Raw genomic sequence first — 19,856 nt, forward strand, 5'->3', positions numbered from 1 at the left:
AGACTACTCAGTAAAAACACTAGATGGTTGGATTCAAGGCAGTGGTGTAAGTAATTATGATGGGCTGTACAATTTATTTGTGAAAGAACACCTGTTAAGTAATTGTTTCAATGATAAACTGCATCAGCATCTGGTAGACCTAGGAACAATTTCTCCCCAAGAATTGGGAAAGAAGGCGGACCATTGGGTCAAGACAAGGGTGTCCAAAACTTCCACAGGGGGTGACCAAAAGAAAGGGGTCACAAAACCTCCCCAGGGGAAAGGTGGTGAGACAGCCAAAAATAAAAATAGTAAAGAGTCTTCTACAGGCCCCCAAAAACCTGCACAGGAGGGTGGGCCCAGAGCCTCTTCACAAAACAATCCTGGGTACAAGGGTAAAAACTTTGATCCCAAAAAGGCCTGGTGTCGAAACTGTAGTCAGTCTGGACACCAAACTGGAGACAAGGCCTGTCCCAAGAAAAGTTCCACTCCAAACTCCAATCCAGGTAACACTGGAATGGCTAGTCTCCAAGTGGGATCAACAGTGTGCCCAGAGCAAATCAGGGTCCACACTGAAGCTACTCTAGTCTCTGAGGGTGGGGTGGATTTAGCCACACTAGCTGCCTGGCCTCCTAACATGCAAAAATACAGGCAGCAGCTCTTTATTAATGGGACAAGTGTAGAGGGCCTGAGGGATACAGGTGCCAGTGTCACCATGGTGACAGAGAAACTGGTTTCCCCTGGCCAATACCTGACTGGAAAAACTTATACAGTCACCAATGCTGACAATCAAACTAAAGCACATCCCATGGCAATGGTAACTTTAGAATGGGGAGGGGTCGATGGCCTGAAACAGGTGGTGGTCTCCTCAAACATCCCAGTAGACTGTCTGCTTGGAAATGACCTGGAGTCCTCAGCATGGGCTGAGGTAGAGCTAAAAACCCATGCAGCCATGCTGGGTATCCCTGAACTGGTGTGTGTAAAAACAAGAGCACAATGCAAGGCACAGGGTGAAAAAGTAGAGCTGGAGTCTGGAAAAATGGCCCAGCCTACCAAGAGAAAAGGAAAGTCAGTTGGGAAACCAACTGCAACACAGTCAGAAAAAGAGAACCTCTCTTCTCAGGAAGAAGTTCTGCCCTCTGAGGGAACTGAGCCTTTGGAGCTTGAACCTTATCAGGTTGAGCTCTTAGGCCCAGGTGGACCCTCAAGGGAAGAGCTGTGTAAGGGACAAGAAACCTGTCCCTCTCTTGAAGGCCTTAGGCAGCAAGCTGCTGAAGAGTCCAAGGGCAAGAAAAATGGAACACATAGGGTCTATTGGGAAGATGGACTCCTGTACACTGAGGCCAGAGACCCCAAACCTGGTGCCACTAGGAGAGTGGTAGTGCCTCAGTCGTTCAGAGAGTTTATTCTGACCTTAGCCCATGATATTCCCCTTGCTGGGCATTTGGGACAAACCAAGACGTGGGAGAGGTTAGTCAACCACTTCTACTGGCCCAATATGTCCCAGAAGGTTAAGGAGTTTTGCCTCTCCTGCCCCACCTGTCAATCCAGTGGTAAGACAGGTGGGCACCCAAAGGCCCCCCTCATTCCACTTCCAGTGGTGGGGGTCCCCTTTGAAAGAGTGGGTGTGGACATAGTTGGTCCACTGGAACCTCCCACAGCCTCAGGAAATATGTACATCCTAGTAGTAGTGGATCATGCTACTAGGTATCCTGAAGCTATTCCCCTTAGGTCGACTACTGCCCCTGCAGTAGCCAAGGCCCTCATTGGTATCTTTACCAGAGTGGGTTTCCCTAAGGAGGTGGTGTCTGACAGAGGTACCAACTTCATGTCAGCATACCTAAAACACGTGGAATGAGTGTGGAGTGACTTACAAATTCACTACACCATACCATCCACAAACTAATGGCTTGGTTGAGAGATTCAACAAGACATTAAAAGGCATGATCATGGGGCTCCCAGAAAAACTCAAAAGGAGATGAGATGTCCTCTTGCCATGTCTGCTTTTTGCTTACAGAGAGGTGCCACAGAAGGGAGTAGGATTCTCACCCTTTGAACTTCTGTTTGGTCACCCTGTAAGGGGACCACTTGCTCTTGTTAAAGAAGGCTGGGAGAGACCTCTTCATGAGCCTAAACAAGACATAGTGGACTATGTACTTGGCCTTCGCTCTAGAATGGCAGAGTACATGGAAAAGGCAACCAAAAACCTTGAGGCCAGCCAACAGCTCCAGAAGTTTTGGTATGACCAAAAGGCTGCACTGGTTGAGTTCCAACCAGGGCAGAAAGTCTGGGTTCTAGAGCCTGTGGCTCCCAGGGCACTCCAGGACAAATGGAGTGGCCCTTACCCAGTGCTAGAAAGGAAGAGTCAGGTCACCTACCTGGTGGACCTGGGCACAAGCAGGAGCCCCAAGAGGGTGATCCATGTGAACCGCCTTAAGCTCTTCCATGACAGGGCTGATGTGAATCTGTTGATGGTAACAGATGAGGATCAGGAGGCAGAGAGTGAACCTCTCCCTGATCTTCTGTCATCAGACCCAAAAGATGGCTCAGTAGATGGAGTGATCTACTCAGACACCCTCTCTGACCAACAGCAAGCTGATTGTAGGAGAGTCCTACAACAGTTTCCTGAACTCTTCTCCTTAACCCCTGGTCAGACACACCTGTGTACCCATGATGTGGACACAGGAGACAGCATGCCTGTCAAAAACAAAATCTTTAGACAGTCTGACCATGTTAAGGAAAGCATTAAGGTGGAAGTCCACAAGATGCTGGAATTGGGAGTAATTGAGCGCTCTGACAGCCCCTGGGCTAGCCCAGTGGTCTTAGTCCCCAAACCTCACACCAAAGATGGAAAGAAAGAAATGAGGTTTTGTGTGGATTACAGAGGGCTCAATTCTGTCACCAAGACAGATGCTCATCCAATTCCTAGAGCTGATGAGCTCATAGATAAATTAGGTGCTGCCAAATTCTTAAGTACCTTTGACTTGACAGCAGGGTACTGGCAAATAAAAATGCCACCTGGAGCAAAAGAGAAAACAGCATTCTCCACACCTGATGGGCATTATCAGTTTACTGTTATGCCCTTTGGTTTAAAGAATGCCCCTGCCACCTTCCAAAGGTTGGTGAATCAAGTCCTTGCTGGCTTGGAGTCCTTTAGCACAGCTTATCTTGATGATATTGCTGTCTTTAGCTCCACCTGGCAGGATCACCTGGTCCACCTGAAGAAGGTTTTGAAGGCCCTGCAATCTGCAGGCCTCTCTATCAATGCATCCAAATGCCAGATAGGGCAGGGAACTGTGGTTTACTTGGGCCACCTTGTAGGTGGAGGCCAAGTTCAGCCACTCCAACCCAAGATCCAGACGATTCTGGACTGGGTAGCTCCAAAAACCCAGACTCAAGTCAGGGCATTCCTTGGCTTGACTGGGTATTACAGGGGGTTTGTGAAGGGATATGGATCCATTGTGACAGCCCTCACTGAACTCACCTCCAAGAAAATGCCCAAGAAAGTGAACTGGACTGTGGAATGCCAACAGGCCTTTGACACCCTGAAACAAGCAATGTGCTCAGCACCAGTTCTAAAAGCTCCAGATTATTCTAAGCAGTTCATTGTGCAGACAGATGCCTCTGAACATGGGATAGGGGCAGTTTTGTCCCAAACAAATGATGATGGCCTTGACCAGCCTGTTGCTTTCATTAGCAGGAGGTTACTCCCCAGGGAGCAGCGTTGGAGTGCCATTGAGAGGGAGGCCTTTGCTGTGGTTTGGTCCCTGAAGAAGCTGAGACCATACCTCTTTGGGACTCACTTCCTAGTTCAAACTGACCACAGACCTCTCAAATGGCTGATGCAAATGAAAGGTGAAAATCCTAAACTGTTGAGGTGGTCCATCTCCCTACAGGGAATGGACTTTATAGTGGAACACAGACCTGGGACTGCCCATGCCAATGCAGATGGCCTTTCCAGGTTCTTCCACTTAGAAAATGAAGACTCTCTTGGGAAAGGTTAGTCTCATCCTCTTTCGTTTGGGGGGGGGGTTGTGTAAGGAAATGCCTCCTTGGCATGGTTGCCCCCTGACTTTTTGCCTTTGCTGATGCTATGTTTACAATTGAAAGTGTGCTGAGGCCTGCTAACCAGGCCCCAGCACCAGTGTTCTTTCCCTAACCTGTACTTTTGTATCCACAATTGGCAGACCCTGGCATCCAGATAAGTCCCTTGTAACTGGTACTTCTAGTACCAAGGGCCCTGATGCCAAGGAAGGTCTCTAAGGGCTGCAGCATGTCTTATGCCACCCTGGAGACCTCTCACTCAGCACAGACACACTGCTTGCCAGCTTGTGTGTGCTAGTGAGAACAAAACGAGTAAGTCGACATGGCACTCCCCTCAGGGTGCCATGCCAGCCTCTCACTGCCTATGCAAGTATAGGTCAGTCACCCCTCTAGCAGGCCTTACAGCCCTAAGGCAGGGTGCACTATACCATAGGTGAGGGTACCAGTGCATGAGCATGGTACCCCTACAGTGTCTAAACAAAACCTTAGACATTGTAAGTGCAGGGTAGCCATAAGAGTATATGGTCTGGGAGTTTGTCAAACACGAACTCCACAGCACCATAATGGCTACACTGAAAACTGGGAAGTTTGGTATCAAACTTCTCAGCACAATAAATGCACACTGATGCCAGTGTACATTTTATTGCAAAATACACCCCAGAGGGCACCTTAGAGGTGCCCCCTGAAACTTAACCGACTGTCTGTGTAGGCTGACTAGTTCCAGCAGCCTGCCACACTAGAGACATGTTGCTGGCCCCATGGGGAGAGTGCCTTTGTCACTCTGAGGCCAGTAACAAAGCCTGCACTGGGTGGAGATGCTAACACCTCCCCCAGGCAGGAGCTGTGACACCTGGCGGTGAGCCTCAAAGGCTCACCCCTTTGTCACAGCCCAGCAGGGCACTCCAGCTTAGTGGAGTTGCCCGCCCCCTCCGGCCACGGCCCCCACTTTTGGCGGCAAGGCTGGAGGGAACAAAGAAAGCAACAAGGAGGAGTCACTGGCCAGTCAGGACAGCCCCTAAGGTGTCCTGAGCTGAGGTGACTCTAACTTTTAGAAAGCCTCCATCTTGCAGATGGAGGATTCCCCCAATAGGGTTAGGATTGTGACCCCCTACCCTTGGGAGGAGGCACAAAGAGGGTGTACCCACCCTCAGGGCTAGTAGCCATTGGCTACTAACCCCCCAGACCTAAACACGCCCTTAAATTTAGTATTTAAGGGCTACCCTGAACCCTAGAAAATTAGATTCCTGCGACAACAAGAAGAAGGACTGCCCAGCTGAAAACCCCTGCAGAGGAAGACCAGAAGACAACAACTGCCTTGGCTCCAGAAACTCACCGGCCTGTCTCCTGCCTTCCAAAGAACTCTGCTCCAGCGACGCCTTCCAAAGGGACCAGCGACCTCTGAATCCTCTGAGGACTGCCCTGCTTCGACGACGACCAGAAACTCCCGAGGACAGCGGACCTGCTCCAAAAAGACTGCAACTTTGTTTCAAGAAGCAGCTTTAAAGAACCCTGCAACTCCCCGCAAGAAGCGTGAGACTTGCAACACTGCACCCGGCGACCCCGACTCGGCTGGTGGAGAACCAACACCTCAGGGAGGACCCCCGGACTACTCTCCGACTGAGTACCAAAACCTGTCCCCCCTGAGCCCCCACAGCGCCGCCTGCAGAGGGAACCCCGAGGCTTCCCCTGACCGCGACTCTCTGAAACCTAAGTCCCGACGCCTGGAAAAGACCCTGCACCCGCAGCCCCCAGGACCTGAAGGACCGGACTTTCACTGGAGAAGTGACCCCCAGGAGTCCCTCTCCCTTGCCCAAGTGGAGGTTTCCCCGAGGAAGCCCCCCCTTGCCTGCCTGCAGCGCTGAAGAGATCCGTTGATCCCTCATAGACTAACATTGCAAACCCGACGCTTGTTTCTACACTGCACCCGGCCGCCCCCGCGCTGCTGAGGGTGAAATTTCTGTGTGGGCTTGTGTCCCCCCCGGTGCCCTACAAAACCCCCCTGGTCTGCCCTCCGAAGACGCGGGTACTTACCTGCAAGCAGACCGGAACCGGGGCACCCCCTTCTCTCCATTCTAGCCTATGCGTTCTGGGCACCACTTTGAACTCTGCACCTGACCGGCCCTGAGCTGCTGGTGTGGTGACTTTGGGGTTGCTCTGAACCCCCAACGGTGGGCTACCTGGGACCAAGAACTGAACCCTGTAAGTGTCTTACTTACCTGGTAAAACTAACAAAAACTTACCTCCCCCAGGAACTGTGAAAATTGCACTAAGTGTCCACTTTTGAAATAGCTATTTGTGAATAACTTGAAAAGTATACATGCAATTGAAATGATTCAAAGTTCCTAATGTACTTACCTGCAATACCTTTCAAACAAGATATTACATGTTAAATTTGAACCTGTGGTTCTTAAAATAAACTAAGAAAATATATTTTTCTATAACAAAACCTATTGGCTGGATTTGTCTCGGAGTGTGTGTACCTCATTTATTGTCTATGTGTATGTACAACAAATGCTTAACACTACTCCTTGGATAAGCCTACTGCTCGACCACACTACCACAAAATAGAGCATTAGTATTATCTCTTTTTACCACTATTTTACCTCTAAGGGGAACCCTTGGACTCTGTGCATGCTATTCCTTACTTTGAAATAGCACATACAGAGCCAACTTCCTACAACTACCGACTACGTTATTGATTTTTAAAATAACATTTACCATCCATTTTCATTGGTGTCAATTTCTACTACTTCCACATTTTGTTTTCATACCGATTTTAATGATACGAGTCCTATTTTTCTTTTAGAGTATTTCTGTCTGCTTACTTCTTTCTTAAAGTTACTTCTTTCTTTCCATTAATTTTCATTGCTGACATTTTCTACTCAATTACATTTTTAATCTTCATTTTTGCTGATGAAGTTTTTAATTAATTTGAAGGTTTCATTAACTTTGAATGTGATTTTTTTTAACCAGAGAATTTTTTTCTTCACTTATATTGTTACAACCCTATCTTTTCCCTCGCTGGTGGTCTCAATTTGCTTTGTAAAATGTAATATTTTATTTAAGCTAGTGGTGGGCATTGAATACCATTTGATCTTACTATAATGTTGTAATGCTGGCTTACTAAGCATTACATCTACATTCATTTTCACCAAGGCTTACATTTTCCTTCAGACCACAGTACATCAGGAAAGCAAAGTTCACCCTTATTGAAACCTACTTGCACTTGTAATAGAAACCACAGCTAGAGGGCAATTTCTTCTCCCTAATATTTCATCCGAATTAGAAGAAAGCAAGAAGAAATAATGTTAGATTTGAATTGGGGATGTCAAATGAAGATTTAAATGGAAACCTGGAAAAATATCTGCAAGATCTAATAACATTTAAACACTTGTAAACTAGCAGACCCAATAACCAGTAAAAACAGTCTCCAGCCGTTTGCCCACCACCATTAATCCAATTAGCAAGAGTACTGCTGACTGACACTCATCAGGTTATATTATAGTGCAGAAAAAGAAAATATCACTCCAAAGGCAAGTAAACTGCCCTCTGTATTGTCTAAAGGGCATCAGCCTGCACTTTTTCAAGTTCTCTTGTACGAGGCAATAACTAGGGAAAAGGAACATTAAAATTACAGAAACTGAACATCCTTTCAAGCTCAACATTAAATACAGAAATTCTAATTGTATTTATATAGCGCATACTACACCTCTGACGAGCCACTAAAGTGTTTTATGGCGAGTAGCAGGCTACTTCAGAACTCAAGCAGTTAATCTAGCGGTAACTGCGATTAGCTTTGCTCTCAAGAAGTAACACTGCATGCATGTACTTCAGGATGAAACCAGTGTCAGATAGAAGTGATCATTAATAGTGGCTATGTGGTTTCAGGTGAATGGTTGGAGAGAAAAATAGGCTAGTGGAGAGAAGGTACTGTTAGATTACAGGGGTCGGTTTTCAAAGAGGAGAGGTAGAGATCTATGAAATGAGGTATGGTCAACTGCAGACTTACAAGAAGGATTAAGGCAGAGACTGAGATGGGGCTATACTCCGGTATGCAGAGGATGGAAGGTAAAAAGAGGGTCACTTTGGAAAAAGAAAGGAGGGGAATCAAGTGGAAGTAGGTCAAGGCCCATTCTTCATGCAGGGTTTTAGGTGGAAGAAGGCTTTCTGAGATAGCAAGCAATCAGAGGATTTCAGCTGAGAAAAGAAGCGACATTGTCCCACATGTGGAGCACTGTGTATAGACAGCTTAAACATGCGATTCTTTAGTGTACACAAGATTTAACATTAAGAGTCTGAACCTGCTATCTGTGAAGCCTAATTCAGCACTTTTAAATATGGTCTGGAGTATCCTTATCCTTAGTACACAGTCTGTACACTGTACAAGGGGGGTTAGCACCAGAAAAAGAAGGTTCTTTTTTTCCCCACTCACAAAACTAGCTATTTGGCACTGGCTGACAATATCTTGCCAATGTGCAGTCAGATTTGTACCCTGTTCCTAATCCCATCCGACGGCTTGTTGTGCGTGTTTATGCATGTGGCCATTGTAGTACATGTATTGTATGTATAAGCAAAGTACAGTGAGAGGTTCGATTTTGAAGGCCCCTGGCTTGATCCGCTGCAGAAGAAGGGGATGATGTTTTCCTAAATAGCGCAAGTGTATCAGCAGGGAGGAGACCAAGTAAGAAGAATGAGGACAAAGTAGACTAGGCTCCTACAGAAATGTGATTAGGTCCTTTTGCTCAGAGAAGTTGCTGATTATTCTTGCTGCAGCACTACCTGGTGAATGTTGGGGAGGTGGAAGAACTGCAGTCTTTGTTGTTCAGAGTAAGAAGTGTCTTTAAGATAAAACCACCCTTTTGTCTCCTTACTTCGAAGCTAATGTTCAATTGAGGCTTCCTCCCTTTTTCTAATGATGCAGATACCATTGTGATTAGCTCGAGTAGAGCACCAGCGCTTATACATGTTTAGAAATGAGCCACACTTACTGAAACTTTGAATTACTTGTTAGTCATAAATTTAATCCAAATAAAGAAAGGATTGAGGTGCAAAAATTACAGAAAAACGAGATTCCAAATTTTAAAAGAAAGAGGACACTGCTGAGGTATTCTGGGAGTAACAGACTGCGATGTTAGCAATAACCGAATAAGAATATAAGATGAACGGATAATAACAGGAATTAAAGTGCAAGCGCCATCACAATAAAAGCCCAGAATTTTATCATGAGGAGCAAATCCCAGAGTTAGGGCTCAAGATGGAATAAACAGTGGAATGCGAGAATAAGTTTGCCCTGCACCCAGAATGATAGCCCACGGGTAATACATACCAAGAAGGACTACGTGCACCCAGGAGAATTCACAGAGAATGAGAGCCCGAGGTGTGAGCGACAATGAAAGCTTGAGGTGAAAGTACACTGGAATGAAAATTTGAGTTGCAAGCATCACTATAATGAAGGCTCACGGTGCAAGTACCATTGGAATGTCTGATGACTGCAAAAGTACCATGGGACAACAGCAACACCACAAAAACAGCCTGGTGGGAGCAGGATCGGAACAATATCTAGAGATGGACACATAGCCAAACTTAGATGAAATGGCACACTGAGATGGACAAATCTCAGGAATAACAGCTCAAGGTGAAGACACCAGAACAGCACCAGCGGCTGTCACACCATCAGAATCACAGCCTGAGGTAAACACACCTTCAGAATAGGAATCTAACGATAATACACTACTGGATTGAAAAGATAGAGGCAGAATTGGAATTAGTGCAGAAGGAAAAAATGTAAATATGTACAGGCGTAGATAAAATGTGTGCCACCCTATTTTCAGTGAAATGTCTTCTCAATCCATATTGAAGGCTCCCATACTTGAGCAGACCCCCTGAGCCCTCGAACCAGCAACAACAATCAGTAGTATATCTGGGCCATAAAGCTATTTCAGGAGAATGTTTTTTTTAATTATCTTGCAAATAGAGCAACATAGCCCACATGCAGGAACCCTTCCTAAGTGAGTAATAGAAACATCACTACAGTCCCCGTGGTGCAGATTTAATGCTGTGTGTTTGTGGTTGAGAGCAGGTGAGAACCAAGCACATGCTTTCAGAGGTCACGGTTACACACACGTCTATTCAGTCCGTGTAAATTTACTTAAGATAATAAGAGGATGAAGATAAACAGTCACATTATGAGAACGGAGGCCACTATCCTCGCGAGTTAAATGAAAGCACAGATAAGCAAGGTGACTTGGGAACAGCAGAGCAGCAGTTATCAAACCAAGTCTCCTCCAGCTGTGCAGACGCACTCCTCCACTGGGATTAGAAGACGGACTGGTGTAGAGGTGACAGACAAAGGCACACTTCAACTAAGAGAACTTGTGCAGTTAAAGCCTGTAGCAGAGTGAGCGCACTGCACTTTCGGTGGGAAAGAGGGCAGACTCACTGGCGATATAACACGTTTATCATATTGTTCCAAAGTGTAGACCTGGCCAGGGATTAAGGGCCAGATGTAGCAAAGGGTTTTCCCATTGTGTCAATGGGAAAATGTGTTCATACATATGGCCCTTAGTGCCTTACTGTCAACCAGACTGATTACCAAACTCTCCTACAAAAAGTTCTTCTTCATTAGCCCTAGGAGACTGGCATAAAGGCTAACCGTTCCCATCAATCGCCCCACCTTCAAAAGCATTATGGAGCCCATCAATCGTCCAACCTTAAAAAAACATTACAGAGCTGTGTTTGACGTTGGTTTCCTCCTAGGTCACACACTGGCTGCACACATCCTGTGCGCCTTCCTAAAATTACTTAGTAGTTACTTGGTCAGGAACAGTTTTTTTTTATTAGATCTTACCTAGGACAGTACATGGACTATTTCTTTCAAAACATTTTCTTTACTTACAAGAGGCTTAAAGCCTGCCCACTGCTATCATTGGTTGGCTTCGTTGCCACTTATTTGCAGACTCACGTTTGGCCAGCACGTACAGGCTTAACTTCCTTTTCAAGAGTTTTTCCTTTCCCTGGAGTATGGCCTAATTATTGCTTTTAAGCCCAGTGTGTTCTACTGCTCGTGCATTTGGAGGTACTTTTTAGGGTCACGCATGCGTTTCACAGTGAGACTCTTTAGTATTTAGAAAAGGGCTCGGAGCCCTGTCAACTTCACGTCAGTGTTTTTTTATTGGTTGGTGGGCTTCCCTAATAAAATCTGCTTGCTTTCATTAGTCGAAGGCACGCATATGTCATGCCTTTTCCGGTGGCTAGCCCTCCTCCAGCGCAGCGACCAAGTACAGAAAACATGCGAGGCTCGCTGTTTTCCATCGGGCTTGTGGACTTTTTTTTTTCTTTAATTTACGAACCCGATCTCGCTTGGCAGAAGTCGAGCGCTCTACATACTTGATTTCACTTTTTCGGGTTATGTACATAAATGCACTTTTGCCCGACAGGTGAAAAGTTGGGTTAGGAGTTTACAACGCGATCAGCGCTAACATGAGCAAACGCGAGACCCGATGCATTGTAAATGCTTGTTATTCTTTTAGTTGCATTTTACAGCACCGTATGAGTATACATGTCTGCGTGCAGCGTCCTTGTTGCTTGCTGCCGCTTTGTCACACCATCATCCCACTTTGAGTTGCTTGCCTCATCGTCCTCTACACCCTCCCCAAAAAAAATAATAATAATAATAATTGCGTCATGGCCAGCGGTGGCCAAATTACTGAGGTTTTTTTGTTTTTAAACTTCTAGCTATGCTGCACAGCAGCCATGCTGCTGTACAACATGGCTAAAAGACATTGACAAAGCCAACAGATCTTGCATAGGAGAGCCCCATTAACTTTGTAACTACTTGTTAATGCCTTTGTTATTTTCACCACGAGCCTCTCCATACTACGGTGTGTGGGGTCAACAAAGTTGCTGCTTTACAAATATCAGGTATCGGTATATTTACAACAAAAGCCATAGTGGCTCCTTTTTTTGCAAGTAGGATGAGGCCTGGGAGGGGCACACAAATTTATTTTAGCCTTCAGGTAGCAAGATTGGATACATTTGACAATTCATCTTGCGTCCTTGGTGTGGTTTGGCGAAAGACAAAAAAAATTGCTGAGTTTTGCTAAAGGGCTTGGTCCTATCAATGTGATACCCGAGGGTACCATTAATATCAAGCATGTGAAGGGCCCTCTTTGCGATTGAGTCTGGTTGTGGGTGAGATGGGAGGATACCAACTTACGGAGAAATTTAGGACTGGTACTAAGTACAGTCCTGTTCTCATGAACTTGAAAGAAAGGCTCTTCAAGGGTGAGGGCCTGCAATTCTCTAATATGCCTTAATGATGTTAATAGTGACAAGGAAACCAACCTTGCAGTAAAGGGCAAAACTGTAGCAGTTCGAAAGAGGGTCAAAGTGTCTGGTAAGGACATTGTTAAGGCTCCAGACAGGGACTAAGGGGTATCATGGGTGGAATAACTTATTTGAGTCCTACTATAAAAGCCTTGTAGACAGATTCTGAATAAGGAAGCGTGTTGCCTATTATGCATGCAAGCTGCCACAGCGACTAATTGGAGGCATATGGAAGTGTAAGATAGACCCCATTGATGTAAATGAAAGAGATAGCAGACAATATCTTGAACTGTAGGCTTAAGCAGATTTAAGAGCTTAGAAATAAAGTAATGGACAAAGCTTTTCAACCTGGCAACATAACAGGCCTGCATAGTGGGTCTGTGTGCTTCTTTGAGGATAAACATGCACTCCTGAAGAGAATTAAGACAGCCAAACTCTAGGACCTCAGGAATCACATGGTTATAGTGAGTTCCCTGGGGTTGTGGTGTCTGATTGCACCTTAGTTATGAGTGAATAGATCCAGCCTGTTAGCTTCTCATGGGGAGCAACTGGACATCTCTATGTGAGCCGAGAACCCCTTACTGTCTAGCTCACATGCTAGCCACCAGGACGAGAGCAAAGGAGGTTTGCTGAAGCTTCTGGGCCACATACGAAAGGAGTGGGAGAGGCGGAAAAAGTAGGCAAACATCTGTGACTAATTAATCTTTATACCATTGCCTGTGTACTATGGGTGTGGGAAACCTCAGACCAAGCTTTGGCATTTTGTGTTTTGGTTGGTGGTGAAGAGGTCAATCTCTGGAACCTCCCCAATGATGGGAGAATAAATTGTGGGTTAAGTTCCCACTCACGGACTTCAGACACATCCTGCTGAGCAGGTCTGTAAAATAGAAGTACACTCTCTGAAGGTACCTCTCCCCTCCCATCCCCCAATCCCCCCTCCCACCTCCCCAGAGGTGTATTCAAAGGTGCTAGCACTCACCGCTGAGGCGAGTGTGTGCTGCCTTGGTTTTGGGGATAATATATAGCGGTCAAGTTGTGGTGAAATAAAGCCTAGAGAGCTACCTAAATAGCAAGCAGCTCGAGATTAACCCCTTCGTTGCCAGGCCTTTTCCTACTCAGGTGCCAGGCCTTTGCTGGGCTATTTGGGGAAGTTCATGCTTAGGCCCTCATATCGTTTTGTCCACAAACTATCCAGGCCAAATTGAGGGGGAGGAGCAGGGCACCTGCGTTTTTGGTCTTGGACTCAGCAGCCTTATAAGGAAAGCTACCAAACCCAAATATTTCTGAAAACTAGACACCTGAAGGAGTTAAGGGAGGTGTGACTTGCGTTGATCCCACAGTGTTTTCTTGCCCAGAATCCTCAGCAAATCTCAAATTTAGCTTAAAAAATATCACTTTTTTCCCCACATTTCTGTGTGGGATCACTACACCGGGACAAATTTCCTACCACCCAACGTTCCCCCTCAGCCTCCAAGTAAAAAGGATACCTCACTTGCGTAGGTGGGCCAAGTGCCTGCGACAGGGAAGAGCCAAAAACATGTCGAAATTGAGGGGGTCCAAAAAGGAAGTTTGAAAAAAAAAAAAAACACATTTTTAGGCTGACAAGTGGGGCAGAATTTTCATTGGTATAGATAAGACAATGCTGGGTGGTAGGAATTTTGTGGATTTCTTCAGATTCTGGAAGGTTCCATCACAAAAATGTGGGGAAAAATATGTGATTTCCAGCAAAGTAGGAGGTTTGCAGGGCATTGTGGGTAAGAAAATGGTGCGGGGTCCATATGAAGTACACCACCCTGGACTCACCCAGATGTTTAGTTTTCAGATGTGTTTAGGTCTTGTGGATTTTTCCTCAAGGCAGCGTCACAAAGTCCAAAAAGTGCTGCCCTCACCATTCCAAGTGGGATGATTTTGAGAGTCAGCCAAGCTCTCATGGCCCAAATGTTAAACCAAAACACAAAATAATCAAATGTCCTCTTGCTTGCTGTGGGATAAGATGTTTTAGTGTGCGGGGGGAGAAGAGCTGAAAGACTGTTACCCCCGTCAGTTGGGGTGGCAAAACCATGCGCCCATACTGGTAGGTAGCCACCACCAGACTATTATTTATTTATTTTTTAATTCCCGGGCCTCTAGCCTCTAGTAGGTTTTCTGCAACCCCCTTCCCCCCCCAGTGAATCGGGGGTAATTGCCCCACCTGGCCCAATTTTTTTGTGTGTGTGTGTGTGTGTGTGTGTGTGTGTGTGTGTGGGTGGCCATACCTCCACCCTCTATAAAAAAAAAAAACAAAAAAAAAAAAAACATCTTCTCTGGTGGGCTTTCTGCCCTCCTTGGAGGCAGATGGACCCTCCACAAATAGGCCAATCTGCCCCAAGGAGGGCAGATATGGCCAAAAGTAATGTGCCCCCATAGGGAGTGACCCTTGCCCAAGGGGCTACTCCCCCAAACAGAACACACAGGTACACACCAATCCCTGGTGCTTAAGTGGATCGGCGTAATAGAAATAGACCGATCTGCCTCCAAGGGGGGCAGAAATGGCCTAAAATAAATGTACCCACAGGGAGCGACTCTTGCCTAAGACGTTGCTCCCCTTGTGTGAAACTGACCTTAAAAAAAACACAACAACAAAAAATCCTTGGTGCCTAGCGGTTTCTGACCCAATTGATGTAGTGGCCTTTTGTTATGGCAACCATGTGCCCTAAAATGTCAGTTGCTGGAGAGGTTCTCCCCACCTGTGGAACTGGATCTCTAAAGGGCCAGCCCTGCAACAGATTGATGCTATTATACCACTGCAGAGTGATGGGTGTTGGCCTGTATCAACACTAGATCCTCCCACTGACCCTTTGCTTGTAACCTATGAGCTAAAGGGCATTGCTGCAGCAGATACATGTGAACTCTAGCACAGGGAACTATAGCTATGCATGAGGCCATCATTTCGAGAAGGGCATGACTGTTTTTGGCTGAAAAAGGCAGTATCTGCTGGAATGCTTGCACCAGTGACCAAATGGGGTAAAACATTTTGGTGACTGGATAGAGTACAACATAAAGGAGCTGAAGGTGAGACAGGATGGTATTTATAGTGATGTCCAAAAGGAGGAGGAGGGATATAGTGGCTTGTGTGCGAGCACAACACAGTTACTTATTTGCACTCTTGATCAGCCAATCAACTAGGCTAGGAAAAACGTGAATGCAGCTCCTTCCTTCTATCACAGTGAGGCGTTTTGTAAATACTCTGGGGGCAGTGGCGACCCTGAATGGCAATATTGTGAATGGATAATTGTGATCACTTACCACAAAATTTAGGTAGTGGCGATGAGTGAGGTGGGTGGGTGGGTATGCAGTAGAAGGAGAACTTAAGATCAAGTGCAGTCATGAAGTCACCTTGCTACAGCAGAGGGATAACATTCTGCAGAGTGACCATGTAGAAATGTTCAGAGAATGTACCTGTTGAGGGGGCTCAGTTAGTTAGAGCTGAGGCCTCTGAGACCAGTCCCCCTTGCTGTGATGCTGCTGTGTCTACTTCAATAGCCCACTCTAGAATATGCATTGGTTGCTGGTGGTATTGCTGTTGATGCCCCTGGTAGGTGATGGAAATGTCTGGGAAAGTGATCTTACAGCCTCCCCTGTATTGTAACCTCGAAAGGGCCCTCAAAGAATGGCAGTACCAACAATGATCTCCTGTCTGTGTCTTTCTGGAGCTTTTAAAACATCTGGTCTACTTGCAGTACCAAGAGGCGTGCACCGTCGAACAACAGCTTCAGCAGATGCAGCTGTACTTCTGGCTCAAAGCCAGACACTGAGCCAGGCACGATGAGTGACCAAAATTCTGGTATTAATTCCCTCCACATTCCCCCTCCCCCAGCCGCAGCGTCAGCTGTGTTTAGAGTGCTGCAAATAGCACCTTTTGAGATGGTCTTGCCCACTGTACCCAGCTCTTGCCCATGCTGCCAATACTCCTCAGTGGAAGGTGTTGGAGAAGGTCCTCCATCTATTTCCAATGTGCCCTGTTGTATCAGGAGAGCAAACCAAACGAGTTGCCAATCCTCTAGTGTGTGTCAGATTGTATTGCCACCCTCTTGCCCGCTGCGTAAATCAGTTTACTCTCCTTATCAGGAGGTAGGGTGCCCTGAAAGTAGTCACATTTCTGCATAGTGTGGAGCGCGGCAGATTTTGGAGAAGCATAGACATGCATGTAGGGAGGGTCATTAGGTAAGGGTTTGTACTTTGTCGACCCTAGGTGTGATGGCCCAGAGCCTTGACTGGCAGTTTGAATATCTCAGATGTGGTCCTAAGCTTCCCTTTCACCATTGTGAGGAGCTAAAGGGCATGCAGGGTCTTTGAAAGTGATCCTAACAGGAGGTAAGGATTCCTGGGCGACGTGCAACTCTACTTTATGAAAAGTAACATGTGGTAGTATTATCAGGGGAGGAAGGTTTTGCCAGGTAGACTACCCTTCCCAGAGGAAAAATGTGGCAACCTCAGCCTCGAAGCTGGAGGAGGTAGACAAAATGGTGGCAATAGTAGTGGAGTGGTAGGAGGTCATTGAGAAGTGAGGGGGGTAGTGCCCCTGTCCTTATGCACCCTAGGCTTTGAAGGAGGCAGTCGTGGTAAAGCAACTTAGAAAGGTAAATTACATTTCCTTAGAAGATACCAAAGGGTCTTCCTCGAACAGAAAGAAAGGCAGGTCTGGCACAATGTCTCATCAGGCTTAGGGGAGAGGCAGAAATTGCAGACTTGATGATGGTCAGTTCAGGGGAACCTGGAGTGGCACTGGGGCTTTACTGAAAAGGAGTCCTTTTCATCACTGACCTAGCATTCTTATTGATGGGGCACCAGCGGCAATGGGTGGTAAGGCCCAGGCGGAGAGCAGAGTCCAGTTGCTAATGTTTGTCAACAACTACCAAGTAGGACAGAAGATTCAGCAAGGTTCTTCTGTGGCATGTGAGAGCAGTTGAGTGGGTCCGGAAGTAAAGGCTTTTAGATGCCTAACGTGGAGTCTGCTAGGTACAAGTCCAAACCAGAAGGCGGATAAAACAATCTAACAATGGAGCCTCTGCTCAAGTGCATCACCAGCGAAGAGAGGAGTAGCTATACCTCGTGACTAAAACAAGCTGCAAACATCAGAATCCAACACTAGATGACAAGAGCATGCATAGCATGTGTATCACCAACTACATATGCTACAAACATATGTATCTTATCCTGTTAAAATCAGGTAAATCGGTTATGAATTGCCACCTGATAAATCGATAAACCGCAGGCTCAAGCAGCAGAGATATTTGACAAGTTTCTCTAGGCAGCAACTTTTATCTCCTTCCATCCTGGATTTGGTTTACCCTGTTTACCTCTGGGTGGACCAACACTTTAGAAGTCCAAAAAGGGAACTGCAGTACTCATTCACTCAGATTTCAAGACAGCTGAGAATTTCCACCTCCTTAAAAGGTGCTCTTAAAATTGTGTCTCTACCCCCCCCAACTGTGCTTGGTGTTCTCTCACAGACTCTCCCCCTCTCAACCCCCCACCCCCCGTTCCTAATCTGTGAAATGCACTGTCTCATCACCTATTGCAGGCCTTTTCAATCAATACTCTGTGCTACTCATTGAAACTGTATGGCTTTCAACGCAAGTGATCTACTTAGATTTATGAAGACAAAAAGCTACTTTTGGAGGGCAATTCCACTAAACATGAAGGTTAATCATTTTCATCACATGCATGTTAATCAGCAAAACCAAGCAACTTGCACTCGTCACTCACCCCGTACCCCAAGGCAAACTGCCAATATGCCCACTCCGGTTATTGTCACATTTCCCACATGAAGAAACCAGTCTGGAATTATTGGGTAAAAATTATGGTATTAATTACATAAAACGTTAGGCTACCGAGACATCTTATAATACACGCAAACTGCAAATCGCTGCTAGCTTTCCAAAACATCCTAAGCATCCCACAAATGTCAACTTTTTCCTGTGTCTCACCTGTGAGGATGGTCTGGAAAGCAGCTTCTACATTAGTGGAATCCAGTGCAGATGTCTCGATGAAAGACAGACCATTCTTTTCTGTGGACAAGAGAATATTTAATTTAATAGACATTTAGCTTTTGGCAGACTAACCCTTGAGCAATTTCCATTGCCATAATCCACCCACCTACAAAGGCCTGAACAATTGTTGATGGTAGGGTTGGTTTACAACCAGCACATATAACAGGGCATGCCAAACATTCCCATCCATTTAATAATCTTTGGCACACCTCACTTCCTTGACTGAACCCTAGTGAAAGGGCAAATGTGATCCATCAGAAAGATGTGCTGCTGTCCTACGACACCAACAGCAAATGAATGGTTGATGGGTACACCGGTAGAGACTCCAGGAAAAGGATGAAAGTGTTGTTTCTCGAGGTGCAGAGTGAGAATTATATCAGTGTATCAAATAAAAAAAGTATGAAAACAGGTAAATAAAAACAGGTAAATACTCGCAAGGAAGGCACAGAGAATGCTACTAGTTAGGCCAGGGATGAACAAATTGCTCTGGGTTCCATTAGCATTTCTGATTACATTAGTGAAGAAGGGTGAGGGAGAGAAGGTGGCAGGCTGGCTGCAAAGTGAGTGGGGAGAACATATTTAGACAATTTAATTGCTTCAATAAAATGGGGCTGGGTAGGAGTCTTGCCCCTGTAGTTAATCCATCATTCCCTTGTAATGCAAGTCGAGTGTAAGCCACAAAAAAAGAGTGCATTTACTATTTCCAGACCAGTTTCAGATTGAGGATTTACACCTTGTTTTTTTTTATTTTTATTTTTAGAAACACTTTCACCCACCTGCAAAGGCCCTGGCCTCATCAGTAGGAACTGCTCGCAAGTGACGCAGGTCACTTTTGTTGCCCACTAGCATAATGACGATGTTGCTGTCTGCATGATCACGAAGTTCCTTCAACCACCGTGCAACATTTTCGTAAGTCAGGTGCTTGGCAATGTCATACACAAGCAGTGCTCCAACAGCACCACGATAATACCTGCAACGAAAATAAAAGTGTTTGTAGAAAGTCAACTTTGTTCTCTTACTATGGATGTCGGCTCTAACCCTACCCATCCCAAAATTATTATGTACCAACGTCTGACTAGCTCAAAGGCACCAGATGAACAAGTTACCTACCTTCGATAATGTTTTTTCTGGTACAGACTAGCTAGCTTTCTCATCTTTGGAATATTCCCTAGGTGTTAGACTGGTTTCAGAAACTTTTCATTAGTACCTCAGCGAGATGGTGCTGAATGGCTCTACACGGATGCCATTCTGCTACAGAAATGACGTTGAGGGCCCATATAGGAGCCACACCTCCCTGCTGATGTCAGTTGCTTTTGAGGCTGTCCACACCCCAGGTGTAAAGCCCAAAGAGTGAAGAGTGAACTGGTCATGAGTAGTGTGCGGATTCCTAGACTTGGGATATTATCAATGTGAGTCCAATCACAGAACAAGATGATATGTGGGTCTGTGAGGAATCTTCTGCTAGATAGTCTCTAC

General features: G+C 45.9%; 1 protein-coding gene across 1 annotated transcript in view; it reads right to left on the reverse strand.

Moving 5' to 3' along the window:
- The window catches only part of RAB11A (RAB11A, member RAS oncogene family), a 96,547-nt gene that overhangs the window by 18,430 nt on the left and 58,261 nt on the right, over nucleotides 1-19,856 (reverse strand). Inside the window, exons 3-4 of the mRNA XM_069222900.1 lie at nucleotides 19,157-19,350; nucleotides 18,318-18,398 (exon numbers count right to left, since the gene is read on the reverse strand). Coding sequence (XP_069079001.1) covers nucleotides 18,318-18,398; nucleotides 19,157-19,350 — 275 coding nt within the window. The remainder of the gene's footprint in view (nucleotides 1-18,317; nucleotides 18,399-19,156; nucleotides 19,351-19,856) is intronic.

Source organism: Pleurodeles waltl, chromosome 3_1 (genome assembly GCF_031143425.1).
Source record: "Pleurodeles waltl isolate 20211129_DDA chromosome 3_1, aPleWal1.hap1.20221129, whole genome shotgun sequence".
NCBI classification, from domain to species: Eukaryota; Metazoa; Chordata; class Amphibia; order Caudata; family Salamandridae; genus Pleurodeles; species Pleurodeles waltl.